Raw genomic sequence first — 18,491 nt, forward strand, 5'->3', positions numbered from 1 at the left:
GCCTGTCTTAGAACATCAAATGGGTGAATTCTTCTCTTTCCTTTTGAGTCCCCATCCTTATAAGTCCCAGTCAGGGAGCCAATCATTGCTTACCCATCCCTTCACAGTCACTTAGCTCTCTCTTCTCCAGACAGAATCTCAGCTGCCTTCCAAAGACGTGTAAGGTCCACGAGCTTCACATGTTTGTCCATATAGGCATCTTAGTGGCCCAGGCCTGTAATCCTTCTCAGGAGGCGAAAGCAGCAGGAGGATCATAAGTTCAAGGCCAGCCTGGGCTACATGGTAAACCTGACTCACAAAGGAGGAGGAGGAATAATTTCAATGTAGATTTTGAGAATTTGTGTTACATGGACGTACTTATAAATCTCATGTGTGCATAGGGGCGCTCATGGCATGGCATGCAGAGGGCAACTTGTGCGAGTTGGTTCTTTCCTTCCGCACTATGGAGGCTTAGGTTGTGAGGCTTAGGGCGAGTGACATCTCACCAGCTGCCGGGTTGTTTTTAAAGGGAGTGTGTGTGTGTCCAGCTCCTCATGGAGGCCCAAAAGAGAGCATTAGGTCCCCTGGAGCTGACGTTAGAGGCAGTTGTGAGTTGCAGGGCGCCAACCAGCAAGTGCTCTTCCCCACTGAGCCAGCCCGCCAACCCCAGGGTCCACGCTCCTCCTCACTGCCGACAAAGCAGCACCTGGGCTGCAGTTCAGTGAAGAAGACAAAGCCTGTGGTGGGGAAGGCTGCCCACTTGACAGCCAGCCATCACTTGGGCATGGGCTCTGGGGGAGCAGATGCCCTTCAGATAATCCCTGCAACTCTAAGTGGAGAAGCAGCGAGTCCAAGGGTAAGCTGACTTCCACGCGGCTGACTTCTGGGCCTCCCAGAAGCAGTAGATTGGAGTTAACCTTGCATTTAAATAGAACATTGTCAGAAAGGAACCAGACCCTTACAGAGGTTCTCCAGGAGTCATTCAAATCCAAAAGCTACGGAAACAAGCCAACAGTTTGGCCCAGTTTTCCCCACATCTGTAAAAACCATTGCTGAAGTTCAGCACTCCCAAGATGGGGAGCTTGTGATTTGTTGCACAGCAGACAGCAGGAGCAGCAGCGTGGCGGTACAAGACGCCTGTTCCCAGGTCGCAGGGTGTGACACAGTAGGTTCTGATAACACATCAAAGCTAGTGCCATTACCAAGGAGCACAGGATAATGAGCACAGCAGCCTTTATGCCAAGCAGGAAATGAGTGAGTTGTCAGTCAGTGCAGCGTGGGCTTTTGAGCTACGCACGACTTTCTCCTTGTGGAGTCACAAAAGAGGCCACCAGGCTTAGGTGCTTAAGCTTTGTGCTTTGCACACTTGCAAAGACACACACACACACACACACACACACACACACATACACACACACACACACACACACACACACACACACACACACACACACACGTGCTTATGCCCAGGACAGCCCAGCACAAATCATAAAATCAGACTGTGGGACTGTGAGGTTGTCTGCGTGTTTGTTGGGTCTGTAACTCACAGGAGTAGTTCTCTGAAATAAACTTTGTAAATGGCAACATCAGTGTCACAATGTCAAAAGGTTGGCTGCTGACCTCTTTGGCAGGCTGTGTTGAAAGACTAGAGACAGCCCTCTTGAGTTGATTGTTTAAAATAAATATGTACAGGAGAAGTATCAGGGCAGACAAAGATATGACAGATGTTCAAAAGATAAAATAATTTCCTAAAAATTAAGGAAAGCCTTGTGATGTTTTCAATAGTGAGAGCAAAGACCATCTGTAAAATCTTAGTACCCATGGCCCAGTGAGCTGGCTCAGGGGTTTAAGACACTCACCACCAAGTTTTGTTCTGATAACCTAAGTTTAGTCCCCAGAACCCACATAGTAGAGAGAACTAGCTCCCACAAATTGTCCTGTGACCTTCACAGGTGTGTGCACAGACACACATGATAATAAATAAATAAATGTAATAAAAAGTTCAGTACCTACTAAGAACTTTAAAAAAAAAAAAGTCTTTCAACATTAGAACTTAGTCCCAAAATCCTACAGCAAACATCTCTGGAACATCATTGTCACATGCAAGGCCCTATGGGAGACAGTTACACTCTAGGCCCTAGGGCCTGGGGCTGATAGAGGCTTCTGTGAAAGCAGCCAGTGTGAACTGAGCCAAGAGCTCAGAACTCAGGAGACACGGGTTGACATGTAGTACAATTGGTAAAGCACGTGACTACTGTGTATGAGGCCCCGATTTCAATCCCCAGCACCCCAAATAAACAAACACCAGAGCACAAAAGACCTAAGCCACAGCCAGTCTGAGGACGATGCCCCACACAGTGCACGGAAGGTTCTGCCACAGCCTCTCTAAGGCCAGCCAGTGTCAGCAAGTGTGGCCAGGGCATTAGCGAAACTGCAGTGGAGACTAAATTGGGACTCCTCACAGATTCTAAGGAGGTGGGAAAAAAAACACATGCAACATACAATCTTGGAGTTGGAAAAACCACACACCAATCCACAGTCAGGGAAATGGCAGCACCTAAAGAAAACCAGCATGGGGCTCAGTGGTTAGGAGTGCCATCTGCTCTTCCAGAGGTCCTGAGTTCAATTATCAGCACCCACATGGTGGCTCACAACCATCTATAATGTGATCTAGTGCCCTCTTCTGCAGATAAAGTACTCATATACAATAAATAAATATATTTTTGAAAAAAAAAAAAGAAAACCAGCACGGCTTTAAACAGATTACACATCTGTTTGTTATCTCTCCACTCAGAAAAAACAAACAAACAGAGGTCTATATGCCAGTGCCCCAGGTCAGCAAAGACGAGGCTAGACCAGGCTTGGTGGTTTGAACTCAACCCGGAGAGTCAGGACTTTCAATAGAGACTGCCATAATTTGCTTTGCGTTTTGAGAGCAATCGGCCAAAATTGAGTCACTATAAATGACAATGAACAACAAGTTGGTTGGTTTGTGTTGAGCATTAGTTTGTTTGGTCCATTGGTTGGCTGGTTTTTGAGCCAAACATCTGTAGCCCAGGCTGGCCTTGAACTTCTGATCCTCTCGTTCCACCTCCCGAGCACTGGGATGCCACCACACCCCGACACTACATGCTGATTTCACTATGGCAAGTGGAGTCGTTCCACTGTGTCTAAGAAGTTCCAGAGCAAAGAAACTTGACAACAGGACCCAGCGGAAGAGGGAGGGCCAGATAATTAAACTGTCTTACTCACGGCCTTCTGACCACATCCCTCTAGCTGCAGCCTAGCCCCAGGTGAGAGGACTCACGGCCCTGTGGAGGAAAGGCATTGACTGTTACAGCTGCAGCCACTGAGCCAATGGCCGACATGGGAAAGCCAAGAACCTGTGTGGGCAACACACACTCCCTTCTTTGTGGGCGATCCATGCCACTGCGGGCGTTTCCATTGTATGAGCAGGAAAAAAGTATTAGTAAGTTGCTGCTGCTGCTGGTCTCAAGTTGATAGAAAACACAGTATTAGCCGTAGGCCTAGATGCAGGAAGAATGGCTGGGGAGTATTGCCAAGGGGAAATTCCCAGAAGCATCACTGTGTATGGAGCATGTGCTGAGCATTTCCCATGCACCGTCTCATTTAGCATCGCTAAGCAATGTACGAGGTAGCGCTGTCAGCATCCTCACCTCAAAGCAGAGATATGAAGCGACTTGAAGAATATCGAAGGCCTGATTGACCCGGATGTCCACGCCCTTTCCACTCTGCGAGTGGACAGGAGAGGAAGTGCTGTCTAAACTTCACAGGACCCACAAGGGCAGAAGGTGGTAGGACAGTCAGGAAGTGGACAAGGTGGACAGACGCTTCAGTGCGCCACTGGAATCAAGAAAGCAAGATAATGCCAGCACTTGGGAGGCAGAGGCAGGCAGGTCTCTGTGAGTTCGAGGCCAGCCTGGTCTACGGAGAGAGTTCCAGGACAACCAGGGCTACATAGAAAAAAAAATGTCTCAAAAAAACAAAAAGAGAGAGAGGAGGGGGGGGGAGTAGGAGGGAGGGAGAGGAAGGGAGGAAGGGAGAGAGAGAAAAGAAAAAAGAAAAGAAAAGATTCCCCTGTATCTGATGCTTTGAGAAAGCAGGTTCCCTGGTATCTCAGGTACTTTTCTGTGATAAAGTACCTTGACAAAATAAACTTGTTTATCGTGGCCGGGTGGTGGTGGCACACGCCTTTAGTCCCAGCACTTGGGAGGCAGAGGCAGGCGGATCGCTGTGAGTTCGAGGCCAGCCTGGTCCACAAAGCGAGTCCAGGACAGTCAAGGCTACAGAGAGAGACCCTGTAAAAGAATTTACAGTCAGAGGGATTGAGGACATCGTGGTGGGGAAGGTGTGCGTGACGCTAGAGCAGCGAAGGCGTGGCAGCAGGTGTGAGCCTGACTGGTCCATTTGTAACTGCATCCAGGAAGTGGAGAGTGAACAGGAAGTGCAGTTAGCCTATAAAGCCTCAAGGCCTGTCCCCAAAGACTCGCTTCCTCTAGCGAGGCCTGACCTACCAGAGGTTCCACAACCTCTCAAAACAGGTAGGGAACCACATGTTCAACTACATGAGCCTCTGAGGGACATTTTATGTTCAAACTGTAACACCTGTAAAACTTTACAAGAAGCTGTATCTACAGATTTCCCCTGCAGAAGGGACTTGGTGTACAAAAGAACAGACAGCTTTAAAAAATTGAACCAAAGCCCATGAAATCCCAATTAGTGTATTGATAAAGGAAAATTAAGTGGCTCAGTTCATCTTGAGCATGTTTGCTCCGCATGTGTCAGGGGGAGTCACTGTGACACGCAGGGAGGTCCACCATGACAAGACATAAAGTGGGAGCAAGGACATAGCATCCAGGACACAAACCGAAGTAGATCAGGTGGGTCGGTGTAGCAGAGCAACTGAATCTGAAAAACAAAAGCAAAAGATTCCCTACAGACAGCAAAATAGTGCTTTAAATCTGTTTCTTTTGGACTGGGGACAAGGAAGGGGAAGCCCAGGGCTGGTGGCAGATGGTGCCGTGCGAGACGATAAGGAGAAACAGCATTTCCAACTCGCAGCTTTTCTGTTTTCGCTATCGTGGAAAACGGTTCTTAATATAGAAACATTAAACAAACATCTAGAAGAAACTGACTCTGAATAGATGATAAAATGGAAGCTCTGTGAGTTTAGATTCTTTTTTTTTTTTTTTTTTGAGACAGGGTTTCTCTGTGTGGCTTTAACTGTCCTAGACTCGCTTTGTAGACCAGGCTGGCCTCAAACTCACATCGATACACCTGCCTCTGCCTCCTAAAGTGCTGGGATTAAAGGCGTGTGCCACCACTGCCTGGCCTCGGTTTTGGTTTCTCGAGACAGGGTTTCTCTGTGTAGCCTTGGCTGTTCCTGGACTTTCTTTGTATACCTGGCTGGCCTTGAACTCACAGAGATCTGCCTCCTGGAGTGCTGGGATTACAGGTGTTACACCATTGCACCTGGCTAAGAATTTACTATTTTTAAAATTGAGTGAGTGTGTGTGTGTGTGTGTGTGTGTGTGTGTGTGTGTACAGGCACCCCCACAGAAGAAGGATTAAGAATACACACTGCTCTTGCAGAAGACAGGAGTTCATATCCAGCACCTGTATCAGACAGTTCATAACTACTAACAACTCTAACTACAGGGCATCCAAACTCCTAGACCCAAGGGCACTCACATATACTCACCCACACAGAAAAAAAAAATTTTTTTTTTAAAGAAAAGTGTCAGTTGTGTAAAATAGTCAAAAAGATTTCCCTTTAACAGAAAAACAAACAAGGAGGTATTTAATTCCTTTTAGTTAATTGGTTAATTGTTAGGTTCTTAAGACAGGGTCTTGCCACATAGTCCGGACTGGCCTGGAACTTACTGTGTACCCCAGGTTGCCTTTGAATTAATTCATGGTGCTTTTCCTGCCTCGGCCTCCCAAGTGCTGGGCTACCAGGTGTCCCTCTCCACACTCAGCTTAACAAGATGGTATTTAACAAGATGCATATGAAGTCTTGACCTGGGTTAGGAGAAGGATTCGCTACCTAAACAAAGCACGGAGCACCGCTGTACCATCGCTGCTGTGGAAGCTGGAGTTTGTGAGTGAATCTGAACTCCAATGACCAGGGCTGCACTTGGGAGGCAGCAGCAGGCGGATCTCTGTGAGTTCGAGGCCAGCTTGGTCTACAAAAGTGAGTCCAGGACAGCGGGGCTACACAGAGAAACCCTGTCTCCTAAAACCAGAGAGAGAGAGAGGAGAGAGAGGAGAGAGAGGAGAGAGAGGAGAGAGAGGAGAGAGAGAGAGAGAGAGAGAGAGAGAGAGAGAGAGAGAGAGAGAGAGAGAGAGAAGAGAGAAGAGAGAAGAGAGAGAGGAGAGAGAGGAGAGAGAGGGGAGGGAGAGAGAGGAGGGAGAGAGAGGAGGGAGAGAGAGGAGGGAGGGAGGGAGAGAGAGAGAGAGAGAGAGAGAGAGAGAGAGAGAGAGAGAGAGAGAGAGAGGAGAAGTTGTCTGGTAACTCTGGATCACAGGACAAAAGTGGGAGAGTCCTCCCCCCCCTCCTCTATTTTCCAAGAGGATCACTTTGTTGTGGTTTGAGTTGATCTGATCACAAAGATTATCAGACAGGATTGTTCGATTGATACACCGGAACTCTGTCCACTCTCTTGAGATAGCTAACATAACATACCCCCCTACCCCTGACGTTGGTATAAACCAAATTAACAAAATGCCTTTGCAATCTTGAATTAAGGGTTGAAGAGTGGGCTCAGTAATTAAGAGCACTGGCTGCTCTTCCAGAGGACCCAGGTTTGATTCCCCAGCACCACATGGCAGCTCACAGCTGTCTGCAACTCCAGTTCCAGAGGCACTGTTGTCCTCTTCTGGCCTCTGTGAGCACCAGGCAAGCACATGGCATATGACTACACCTCTGTTCAATAAAGGGGACTATCTGTGCTGTAGTAATTAGGAATACAAGCCTATTTCCCCTGAGACTCAATCCTAATTGCACTCCCCCCCCCCCCATTTGGCTTTCCATCAGGAGAGAGAAATCCAAAATGCCAATCACCAGCCTATGATCAAATGTGGTGTGAGCATCCCCAGCCTGGGAAGGGACCACACAGCACCTGGGCACTCTGTGTGAGGTTGATTTGCAGAGGGGTGAGGAGGATGAGGAAAGGACACCAGCAAGCAGCTAGGGCTTCTCTGATGCAGAAACATACCTCAGGTTTATGGACACACAAGTAGGCAGGAGATGAGTCCTTTATAGTAGGACATTAGTCATTACGGGCATGTGACCTTGGATTTGAAGTAGCCATGGTCCCCCGTGCCCAGAAGGACTCCCCCAGAGCAGGCACAGGTGGGTCTCATTTTCGATGCCCATGACCTTGAGGCATCCACAGGGTGCCAGGAACTGCTTTCCTGCCGAGCCCTGCTTGCCGCAAACATGGCCCGCTAAAGTGGCTTGAAAGCAGTTTGATCATGGGGCGAGAAATGCCAATCTAACCCATTTGTCCTTGATTTCTTAAGCAGATTCAGGGACACAGGACAAAGACCAGCTTTTGCAGGAATGGTTTGAGACGGTTCTGGAGAAGAATAGATTAACGCGATATGAGTCGGAGCTACAGATCATGTAAGTAAGGCAACACAGATAGCGGTGAGTGCTAACAGCCTTGTGGCAGGCGTGGGAAGGCTCACCGTCCTTGGCTGGAGTCCCAGGGTTTTTCTCCTTTGTGCATACGGAACAGTGATTGAGGCAAATTGGTATTTTGTGTCTTGCATATCATGCTGGCATTAGTAGAAAGGCTCTTTAGTTGTCTGCTCTCTCTGCGGAGTTCGGTGGCTGACATAGATTTCAGTAGCAGGTCAGGAGCGAGAAGGCTGCCTGGTCCATTCACGACCCCCAATCACACACCATCAGTAGAGAAGCTGTGCTTGGCCCCTGTGTGTGAGTGATGGGAAATTTGTTTGACCACTTCCTGGTGGTGGTCTTAGCAAAAGAAGGGCTGAACCCTGGGTGTCTGGGATCTGTTTGTGTGTCTTCTTGGAGAAACGGCTGGGGGCCTGGTCAGAAAGAAGGAGCGTGGCTCATCATGTGCTTCTACAGCAGACAAAGAGCACCATACTCACCAAAATTTGAGGGGGGGGGCGGAAATAGCTTTGGGTATAAACCACCAAGCTCCAGAATTATGCTGGGTGTTTTCATTTACACTGTTTCATTTTCACTCCAACCCTGAGAGGTCATCTGGGGGACTTTAGACAGGGTCCCCTCTTCCCTGCCAGGGGTTCTGAACCAGAAATAGGTAAGCTATCCAAACATTCCCTTCATTATTAATAGTGGCCAGTGGCTGAGGATGAGACCCCAGGCAGGCTTGCTAACTAGTCTCTTAGGGCCCCTGACAAATTATTACCAAGTAGATGACACACAGCAATTGAAACATCTTCCTTTCAAAAGTCCACATGAAGGTATCGAAGAAGCCTCATGTCCCCCAAAAGTGCTCACAGAGACTCTTTCCTTGTCTCTGTACTTTCTGTAGCTCTGGGCATTCCTTTGGTGATGCTTGGGTCACTCCAGCCTCTGAGGTCTCACACGACCTTCTCTGTGTGTCTGTGTCTCCTCCATGCCTGCCTCTTAGAAAATCTTCACATTGTGTTTTTGGCTCACTGATATAATCTAGGATGTGACCATCTCCAGGTCCCTAGCCATGTCTGCACATTAACGTCACATTCGCTATTTCCAGGACTCAGAATGTAGACATATCTTTTCTCTTCAACACATTACAATAGCCAAATCTCAGAATTGGATATCTTTGTTTTGTTTTTGTTTTTGTTTTTGTTTTTCAAGACAGGGTTTCTCTGTATAGCCTTGACTGTCCTGGACTCACTTTGTAGACCAGGCTGGCCTCGAAGTCACAGGGATCCACCTGCCTCTGCCTCCCAAGTGCTGGGATTAAAGGCGGTGCACCCCCCCCCCCCATGGATATATCTTATGTAATGAAAAAAGGAAGTGGACCTACTTGAACCTCAGGGGAAAGCCTTTTTCCTAGACCTCGGGTCTGAAGGGTGAAATCACGGCGGAGGGAGGGGGGCAGGGTGCTATCCCCAGAGGCCATTTGGCAATGGCCAGGAAGTTGTGTCTGGTGGTCACACATGGGGCTGTGACTAAAGGCTAGTATATACCAGCCAAGGATGCCAAGCTTTCCTCCTGTAACACCCAGGGCAGCCCCACCTCCCACCAACAAGGAAGCAGCAGCCTAGAGGGCTGATGGTGTCATCTTACCAAGGCCCACAGCAAAGCTCAGGGTACTTGAGAGCACATGCTTCTGAAGACAGGCTAAGCCTGGGAGTGAAGGAAGAGGTGAGGTGAACATGCCTCGTCTACCTGAGAGTGGGGATGGGAGGATTGGAGGAGGAGGCTAGGAGTTACACTCTACCTTTCTCCACATACATGGAGGGCACGAAAGATATACATGAGGGCCAGGCATGGAGAAAGGGGGCGACATCCTCTCTAGCAATCACTTGCTTCTGGACCCTTTTTTTAGCTGATGAGTATAGTAAGCCCCAGAGGAATTAAGTAATGTGTCTATATCGGCCTAACTACAAAGTCCTTATATGCAGCCATGCAGTCTGCACTGGGGGTAGGTCTGAATTAGAAAGTCCTTTCAACAAAAACGTATTAAGAACATCTTCCTTATAACAGGAAACTCAGCTGCCAGTATCTATGGAATAGATGCAAGCCTAGAATCCCAGCACTTTGGTGGTTGGGGCAGGGCAGGGGCGGGGGCGGGGCGGGGCGGGGGCAGGGCACGCAGAGAAATGAGCACATGGCACAGTGGCAACAGGGAAGCCCATCAAGGGCTCCATGAAGGACGCAGGAGTCTGTCTTGGGGAGGAGGGAGGCCAGCTGTGGCTGCAGGCCAGAGCCAGCAGCTTCCCTAGAGAGCATCCTGGCCACGGCCCTCCTCCTCAATAAGAAGTCAAATAGGACAATCCTGGTGTGTCCACAGGCACGTTGGAAAGTAGGTTTTGGTTGGAGAAAGACCTGTATGAACAAGGAGAGGTATCTTAGAGTGACATATCCGTTAGGACCCTTTGGGATGCTAAGTGCAGACAGATGAGTGGTGTGTGAGATTCCTCAAGTATGACACCTACGAAGAGTGCGAAGACCAGCAAGGAGACAGGTAGCGGCAGAGTCTTGGGCCCTACTGAAGTTCTGATTCTTTGTAAAAACAAAACAAAACAAAAACAAACAACGACAACAAAAACACACACACACAAAAAAAAAAACCCCAAAAAACAGAGGACACTTGGGCAGGAGAAGTTCCAGACGTGATGTAGCTCCAAATCTCAACCGAGCCACAGGAGCATCAGCGTTGAGGCAACCCATCAGAGCTTCCATGTTTGGAAGGACTAGTCAGCCAGCTCTCCCATCTCTACCAGAGGCTGGGAGTCACCCAGGAACAACAGGGCTTCAACATGACAGTGCAGCTGATTTGACAGCAGCCTCCATGTCACTAAGCCTCTCCCGGAGAGTTCTCTCTGCGATCTTGAGCTGCCACCATTCAGAGCTCCTACAGAGGGCCCAGAGATGGTCAGTGTCAGTAGTAAGGCAGAACTTTAGCCCAAACAACTTTCGAAGTGAAAGCAGTAGCAGGAGAGGCTGGGACGTAGCTTAGCTGGTAGAGTGCTTGCTTAGCACACACAAAGCCCCGGCTTCAGTCCCCAGCACCACTGGTGTAGTGGCATACCCCTGTAATATCAGCATTGTATGTAGGAATAAAAGGGCGGGGAGGGGGGTTGGCAGGAAGAGCGGAAATTCAAAGTCATCCTCGGTGGCAGGGCAAGGCTGAGGCCAGCCTCAACCATACAAAACCCCCATCTCAAAAAAAACAAACAAACAAAAAACAAAACAACAAAAACAACAACAAAAACCTAAGAAACAAAATAAGAAAACCAATGGCAAACAACAGGGTAGAGTAGACTGACTCCCAATACTCTCACGGGTGCACATGCAAATACAGGTTAGATCTGGAAGAGAAAGTCTCAACAGGGAGGGCCGGAGGGCCCTGCACATTCCCAACCCTTGGCCTTTGTGGCTCAGGCACAGTGGCTCTGCCGCCTCTTCTCTCTCACCCTTCAGCTTCTGTGAGGGCGCATGTACTACTGTGCCCCTTGAGCCCTCGGGGGACACTGAGCGCTTCCCCCTCAACACTTCACTCTCTCTACAGTCTTTTCTTTAGGATCATGTGACTCTATCACCACATCTGTCAGGACCCTCATTTCTCTGGTGAACTCCAGAGTGGCATTTGGGAGTCCCCTCCCCCCCCCCCCCAACAATGCCCGGGGCCAGTATCTGGAAAGCTACTCAGCCAGAAATGCCTGGAGCATCCCCAGGCTTCGAAAAGTCACATCTCCAGTTGGCTTTCAAAGAGGATTCTGCTCCATTCTTCTCTATTCTGGTCCCCGCAGAGGCAGACCCTGAAGAGCAGTTTGGTGGCTTTCGACATCCCCACCTCCCATTGGCTCATCTTCTGTCAAACCCAGCACGCCTCAGCCATCTTTCTAGGCACCTCTAGTGGTCCCCACAGTAGTGGCGCCCTCTATTTAGATATATTAAAATATGCTCGCTTTAATGGGGGACTGGGTCCCTCCGTTCTCAAGACTCCACATAGAGCCTGTTAATGGCTGGAACGTTTTCTTGCACTCAGGGCCCAAGAACTAGAGCTAGAAGATCGTCAGAGCCGACTAGCACAGAAACTACGGCAGAAGATGCTCAAGGATGGTGAGTATGGGGCATATGGGGGGCCCCTCCCCCCCCCCCCCCGGCTGAAGACACATGCGCATCCCAGGACACTCGAACAAGTCATGCCACAGACACGGGCACCCCCACCTTGCACAAGCACCAGTCTGAGACTCAGAGGAAAGCACGGAGCCTGCCTGTTCCTTGTCCACCCCTGAAGTCCAGCAGCCCCTCGCCCCCACAGTTGACGTCATTCACCTGTTGATAGGAATAAAGCAATTTATCTGATTTTTACATTGATTTATATTATGGTGGAACCTTGTGTAGCCCAATCTGGCTTTGAACGCCCAGTCTTTCTGATTCTATATACTTATTAGTTTTCTCACGGCTGTGACCAAATACCTAAAGAGGGTTTTATTTTGTCCTACAGCTTGAGGGGATGCAGTCCATCACAGCTGGAGGGCTTGGTGATTGGGGGTCTGTGGTAGGAGGAACACACAACACATATCTACTTTTAGCAGATATGGGACAGGAAGCAAGACTGGGTTTTAGACCTCCCTTCTCCCCTGACAGTGACCCGGTTCCTCCACTAAGGCCCCGCCTCCCAAAGGATCAGAAAGCCTTCCTAAACAACGCCACCAGGTCGGGAACCAAGCGTTGAAGCACACGAGCCTATGGGAGAACATTTTCTATTAAAACCATGCAGCTCAGCCTCCCTCCTACCTGCTGGCGTGCCAGGCATACACCACCGTGCCCCGCAAGCACACTGTCCATGCATTTTCTTAGTTATCCATTCACTTGGCAAACATTTGTGGAGACGGTAGTCTAGGCTTGGCACACGGTGAAGACCAGCCCCTCCTCACTGGGAAGCTGTGATCTCAGTGGGGAGACCGATAGCCAGATCCATCATCCCGGATGACTGAAAAGTTGTTGAGACCACAGAGGAAGGCCAGCCTGGCGCCATTGGACAATGGAAATGGTAATAAGAATATTAAAAAAAAAACATATATATTCCCTGCTGTCATGGGCTGGGACAGCAACAGGGCACTGTGTATGACACAACTGTCCCACCAGTGTTTCATGCATTCATTGGCTCTAGCCAGGAGACTCGTCACTCTGTTGTGTGCCTGTGAGTGTGTGGGCCAGGTATGTGAGGACTTCCTTACACTGACATTGTACAGATCTAAAGAAACAAAGATGCTTCTAGATCTCTTAGAACCAGATTATCCCAACCTTACTAGGTGGGTTGCCTGGTACTGTGCATGCCCATGACGTATGAAACATAACAGTTTTTAAAAGATGTATTTATGTATTATATATAGTGTTCTGTCTGCATGTACACCTGCAGGCCAGAAGAGGGCGCCAGATCTCATTCTAGATGGTTGTGAGCCACCATGTGGTTGCTGGGAATTGAATTCAGTACCTTTGGAAGAGCAGCCAGTGCTCTTAACCTCTAAGTCATCTCTCCAGGCCTAGAGATATAATTTTTGTTAAGTAATTTATCCCCATTTTAATATGTGAAGGCCAAGTCTCAGTGAACAGAAATAATGAGCTCAAGGTGAAGCTGGCCTCTGATTTAGCGCTCTCTCTCTGTCTCTGTTTCTCTGTCTCTGTCTCTGTGTCTGTCTCTCTCTGTGTCTGTCTCTCTGTCTCTCTGTCTCTGTCTCTGTCTCTGTCTCTGTCTCTCTCTCTCTCTCTCTCTCTCTCTCTCTCTCTCTCTCTCTCTCTTTCTCTCTGTGCCTCCCAAGTGCTGGGATTACAGGCATGCACCACCATACCCAGCTCAGACTATTTCATTTCTTTTTTCTTTTTCTTTTTTCTTTTTTATTTAAGAAACTGCATTTTTATTTATATATGTGTGTGGATTGGGACCACCCATGTCACAGCCCATATGTAGAGTTCAGAGGACAATTTGTGGGAATCAGTTCTCTCCTTATACTATGTGGGTCCTAGGAACTGAGTTAGATTTGGTAGCAAACACCTTTATCTGCTGAGCCATCACGATTTCTAAGAAACCCTAGAAGGCCACACTGTGTAGCACTATTAAGAAAGGTATACAAGTCAGCCATAGTGGTGCATGCCTGTAATCCCAGCAGCAAAGAACAAGAGAGATCTTGCCTAGAATAAGGTTGAAGACAAACACCAACTCCTCAAAGTTGTCCTTAGACGTCCACACTCGTGCCATAGTGGTGCATGCCTGTAATCCCAGTATTTTGGATGCAGAGGCCATAGGACCAAGAGTTCAAGACCAGTCTTATATACCAAGTTTGAGGCCACGCTGGGATACAGACAGGAGACCATACATACACACAGACACAGACACACACACACACACACACACATGTACATGCACACACATATACATGCATGAGGCCACCCTGGGATACAGGAGATCATACACACACACACACACACACACACACACACACAGACACACACACACATGTACCTGCACACACATATACATGCATGAGGCCACCCTGGGATACAGGAGATCATACATACACACACACACACACAGACACAGACACACATATACACACACATGTACATGCACACACATATACATGCATGAGGCTACCCTGGGATACAGGAGATCATACATACACACACACACACACACACACACACAGACATACACATGTTCATACACACACACACAAAAAAAAAAAAACAAAAGGTACAATTTATTATAATGTACAAATGACCAAAGTGTTATTCTCATTGGCATAGGAGTCCCTGATGCAGCAGTTTGCTTTGCTGTGGCTCAGATGTGCTTAGGAAAGCAGCTTTCTCCTGTGCCTCCTCCCCACTACACACAGACACACACATGCACACACACAAACATGCGTGCGCCTAAACACACGTTCTCAAGGTGAAATCCGAGCTGACTCCTGCACAAAGCACCTTTGGGCTCCTACCTTTCTCCTCTGCGGCTTTAGGGGCAGTGCCTTGGTGTTAAATTCACTTCCTCGGAACCACAGGACGTAACAACCCCTGCCCTAAGGACTCCCCTGGCCCCAGTCTTACCAGAGCACTGATTGGTGGGTTTTTTTCTCCTTTTCTTTAGAGGGCCAGAAGGATGCGAGCGACCTGAAGGAGGAGCAGGAAATATTGCAGGAGATGATGCAGGTGATTGAGCAAAGAAATGAGCTTGTGGATTCTCTAGAGGAGCAGCGTGTCAACGAAAGAACCCAAGACCAGCACTTGGAAAACTTTGCTCTCTCCAGAGGCTATCTGCTCAGCAGGACTTGAGGGGCCCCTCCCCCTCTGAAGCCAGGCAGCCAGGAACTCCACACTGAATTTAGACTCTATGGATAAAATAAATAAATAAATAAAAATAAATACGTCTCTCAAATGAGCTCTGCATGCTAGTTCCCATCTGTAATCCCTGCTAAGAAAAACTGAGGCAGGAGGAGTGCTGTGAGTTCCAGGCCAGCCCTAGGTTGTACGAAGAGACCCTGGCTCAAAAAAATGAACAATCCTTCGAGGTTCCCAAGCTTTTTTTTTTCCAAGTGAAAATGGTGACAATATATAATGAAACAATGACAAAGGCCCTTGAACTTGGCAGTGCCCAAGAGCCAGTCCTGGGAGTGGAGGTGTTCTTGGCAGGTGACCAGCGTTGTTTTCTCCCTGGAAAGTCACACAGACTTGACCCCACCCTCACCCCCTCACCAAACCCCTTGCTGCCTTGGTTGGTTTTCTTTGTTCATTGAGTTGCATGTTTTAAGGCTTTTAAGAAATACCTTTTCATTAATACGCCCATATTTGTCTTTTTTGCATGGCTGACCAGTTTCCAAATGTCAGGGCGCAGCAGCAGCAGTTTAAAGATTAGCTTAATATTTAAATTGTGTTTCCAGAGAAAGCAGAGAAACCCTGAGATTACTGATTAAATAAAGCCAATAACTCATATAGCAGGTGTTAATTCAATCCAGGGTGAATTTAATTTATCAGGTATATTTATAAGCCTTAATATAATATACATAAGCAATGAGAGTTGAACAAAAACATTTGAGCCTTAATTTAATTTTTTTTTTTGAAAAAGAAAAAAGGAAATGAAACTTTAAGTTCATGCCAGCAGGATGCTTGGTTTTCACCAAATCCACTGCCTCAGAGAAGCCTGTTGTTCCCACAATGCTCTGCTTCTAGCCCTGGACCACAATAAGTGCTTTTAGGAAATGAATGGTTTTTGAAGTGCTTTTTGAGTGAGTGGTGGTGGTGTCAGAAGGAACGCTTTCATTTGCCGATAAAACATTGGTGAGCTGACACTGCTACTAAAACCAAACACAGTGTGGGGCCAGGGGAAGGTGCTTCTCCGTGGTCACAGTGGTCATCAGGTAAGTGCAGGGCCTCCTGGAGACAAAGACAAACCACTTCTGACTTCCAGGTAGAACCCAAAGAGGCAGCACCCTCGTTTATTTAAATCCAAACTGAAGTGTGTGTGTGTGTGTGTGTGTGTGTGTGTGTGTGTGAGAGAGAGAGAGAGAGAGAGAGAGAGAGAGAGAGAGAGAGAGAGAGAGAGAGGTGGGGGGGGTGAGGGGGAGAGGTGGGTGAGAGGGAGGGAGGGAGAGAGCCAATTTAACCTGCTAGTAATGAGGGAGACTAAAGGATTCTTACCTGTGTATCTGGCCACTCATTTCCATGAATGTTTAAATATTTCATTAGGCAAAGGTGCTTTGTAGCTGCTGGCTGTAACTGTTGACTGGACTTTTCTCTATCTAGATTGACCTATTAACCACTTCCATCTGAGATTGCTGTCTGGTCCAACCTGGCTGGGGATAAGCCAGATCTAGGTGCATGTTGCTCTTGTCTGACTGCAGTTAGCCAGTGTTTGGAGGAGGAGGAGGAGGAGGAGGAGGAGGAGGAGGAGGAGGAGGAGTAGTTAAGTAGAACCCTCTATGGCACACCAAGGTTCAACAGTTGTCTTTACTTTTTTCTCTTTTCATTTTTATTTGCTGGAATTAAGTCTTCTAATGAATTCAATTCTAACATGAGAGAGCAGTGGGGGCATTTTCTTGTATCCCTACTTACATACAAAAAAATGACATTTCTGGCTAGTGATTATTTATTTTCATGGCTAGTGGACATGCGACATGATTTCCCACTGTTCTGATGCTCCTGGGTTATCATTTGGAGAGGACCTTTCAAAACCAAGATATTACCGTGTAAGCAGCACAATGTCAAGATGTTAATAAGATGAATCGATATCATCAAAATAATATTTTCAGCCAGGCATGGTGGCCCACGCCTTTGATGCCAGCACTCAGGAGGCAGAGGCAGGTGGATCTCTTTGAGTTCAAGGACAGCCTGATTTACGTAATGAGTTCCATGTCAGACCAGGTTACAGACATAGACTTTGTCTCCAAAAAAAATTTTTTTTCCAGCTCCCAGGCACTGAGAAGGATATTGGATGCACAGGAATGGGCTCATTTTGAAAAAGCGATGTATGTATAACTACAGTTTCATCCTCTCAGCTAGGTGGGAGTGTGCTGCATGATGTCGGTGTGTATTTAATAGAACGTTTGGGTTTGTGGTGCTTAGGCTGTCATTGTTAAGAAGAATTGGCCCTTGCTTTAACTAGTTATTAAAAGGATTCTCTACGGATAGCAGAAAGAGCGTGCTTCTTGGTCCTCTGTTGGGCTATTATACCGTGGCTTCAAAAAGGACTTGCCTTCCTTACAATGGAGAATGTTCTAGACCCTCAAAATATACAAGGGGCATCTTGAAGATGTGTTGTTTGTTTGTTTGTTGTGCAGTGGGGCAGGATTGTAAAAGGATTCTGTACTCTAGAGAAGTGCCTCAGGGGAAAGTCAAGAATACAGGAACATCAAGCTCCAGCCTTGGGTCATATTTCACACTCAGTCTCCCGCAGCCTCAAAATCAAGCCAAACCGGTTTTAATAGTCACAGGCTCAGAACTTCACCCAAGGTGAAACAAGTGTTCTTTTTTTGGTTTGGTTTGGTTTTTTGTTGTTTTTGTTTGTTTGTTTTTGGATTTTCACGACAGGGTTTCTCTGTGTAGCCTTGTCTGTCCTGGACTCGCTTTGCAGACCAGGCTGGCCTTGAACTCACAGCAATCCTCCTGCCTCTCCTCCCAGGTGCTGGGATTAAAGGTGTGCGCCACCACACCCGGCAAGAAGTGTTCTGAAGTGTGCATCTATTGATGCACTTCTTCAGCATCCTCTGACGGCCGGTAGGGTGTGGATGCTAGGCTGCAGAACAGAGGCTACCTGTCTTCGTCTCCAGAGAGGGACACGGGTCACGAAATCACTGCTGCCCCCAAGGAAAAGCACGACGAGATTAAAACAAAGAGACGTGTAAAGCACAAAACCTCCATCTACTTCTCTCAGAACAAGCACTTCTCTCCCTGACTACTGTAATCTGGCAATAAAAATAAGCTCGTGTTGCTAAAGCTGTGAAAAACCCTATCAGGTTGTAGCGTTTCCTCTAGGCCTCCTTGTTGGCAGCATCAGGCTGCTTGGAATCAATCAATGGTGAGCTACAGCAAGTTAATTACCGCTGAGAAAGGAAGTGGCAGGTGGTGCCAACTCTGATGAGCTGCGATGCAATTGATGTTTTCGGCATGGGGTGGGGGTAGGGGGTGGGGGGTGAGAGCGGGCGGCAAATGACAATTCGGTGATGTCTCTCTTCCCAGGCAGCAGATTGATAGGCTTCTCCTTCCAAACTGAAAATGGCAGCACGCCCCACCCAGGTGGCTGATCAGAAAAACTACCTCAGGGGGGCAGAGGTGGCAGGGG

The 18,491-nt window shown here is 47.9% G+C and overlaps 1 protein-coding gene and 2 long non-coding RNA genes across 11 annotated transcripts in view; 1 reads left to right on the forward strand and 2 right to left on the reverse strand.

Moving 5' to 3' along the window:
- The window catches only part of MICAL2 (microtubule associated monooxygenase, calponin and LIM domain containing 2), a 198,852-nt gene extending 183,757 nt beyond the window's left edge, over positions 1-15,095 (forward strand). For 6 of the 9 annotated variants that reach the window (XM_084772980.1, XM_084772981.1, XM_084772975.1 and 3 more), the window contains 3 exons: positions 7,525-7,627; positions 11,703-11,776; positions 14,805-15,095. In XM_084772980.1, coding sequence (XP_084629106.1) covers positions 7,525-7,627; positions 11,703-11,776; positions 14,805-14,989 — 362 coding nt within the window. In that variant the 3' untranslated portion in view covers positions 14,990-15,095. The remainder of the gene's footprint in view (positions 1-7,524; positions 7,628-11,702; positions 11,777-14,804) is intronic. The other 3 variants (XM_084772982.1, XM_084772977.1, XM_084772979.1) reach the window with 1 other exon arrangement.
- The window catches only part of LOC311592514, a 256,851-nt gene that overhangs the window by 97,625 nt on the left and 140,735 nt on the right, over positions 1-18,491 (reverse strand). The window lies entirely within an intron of this gene.
- Positions 8,199-14,866, reverse strand: LOC311592512. Its single transcript, XR_014777430.1, has 3 exons — positions 14,765-14,866; positions 9,302-10,036; positions 8,199-9,248 (listed from the first exon to the last, which is right to left on the reverse strand). It is a non-coding gene; the product is annotated as an uncharacterized lncRNA (long non-coding RNA).

The sequence above is a fragment of the Acomys minous genome (genome assembly GCF_964271855.1).
Source record: "Acomys minous genome assembly, chromosome: 2".
Taxonomy (NCBI): Eukaryota; Metazoa; Chordata; class Mammalia; order Rodentia; family Muridae; genus Acomys; species Acomys minous.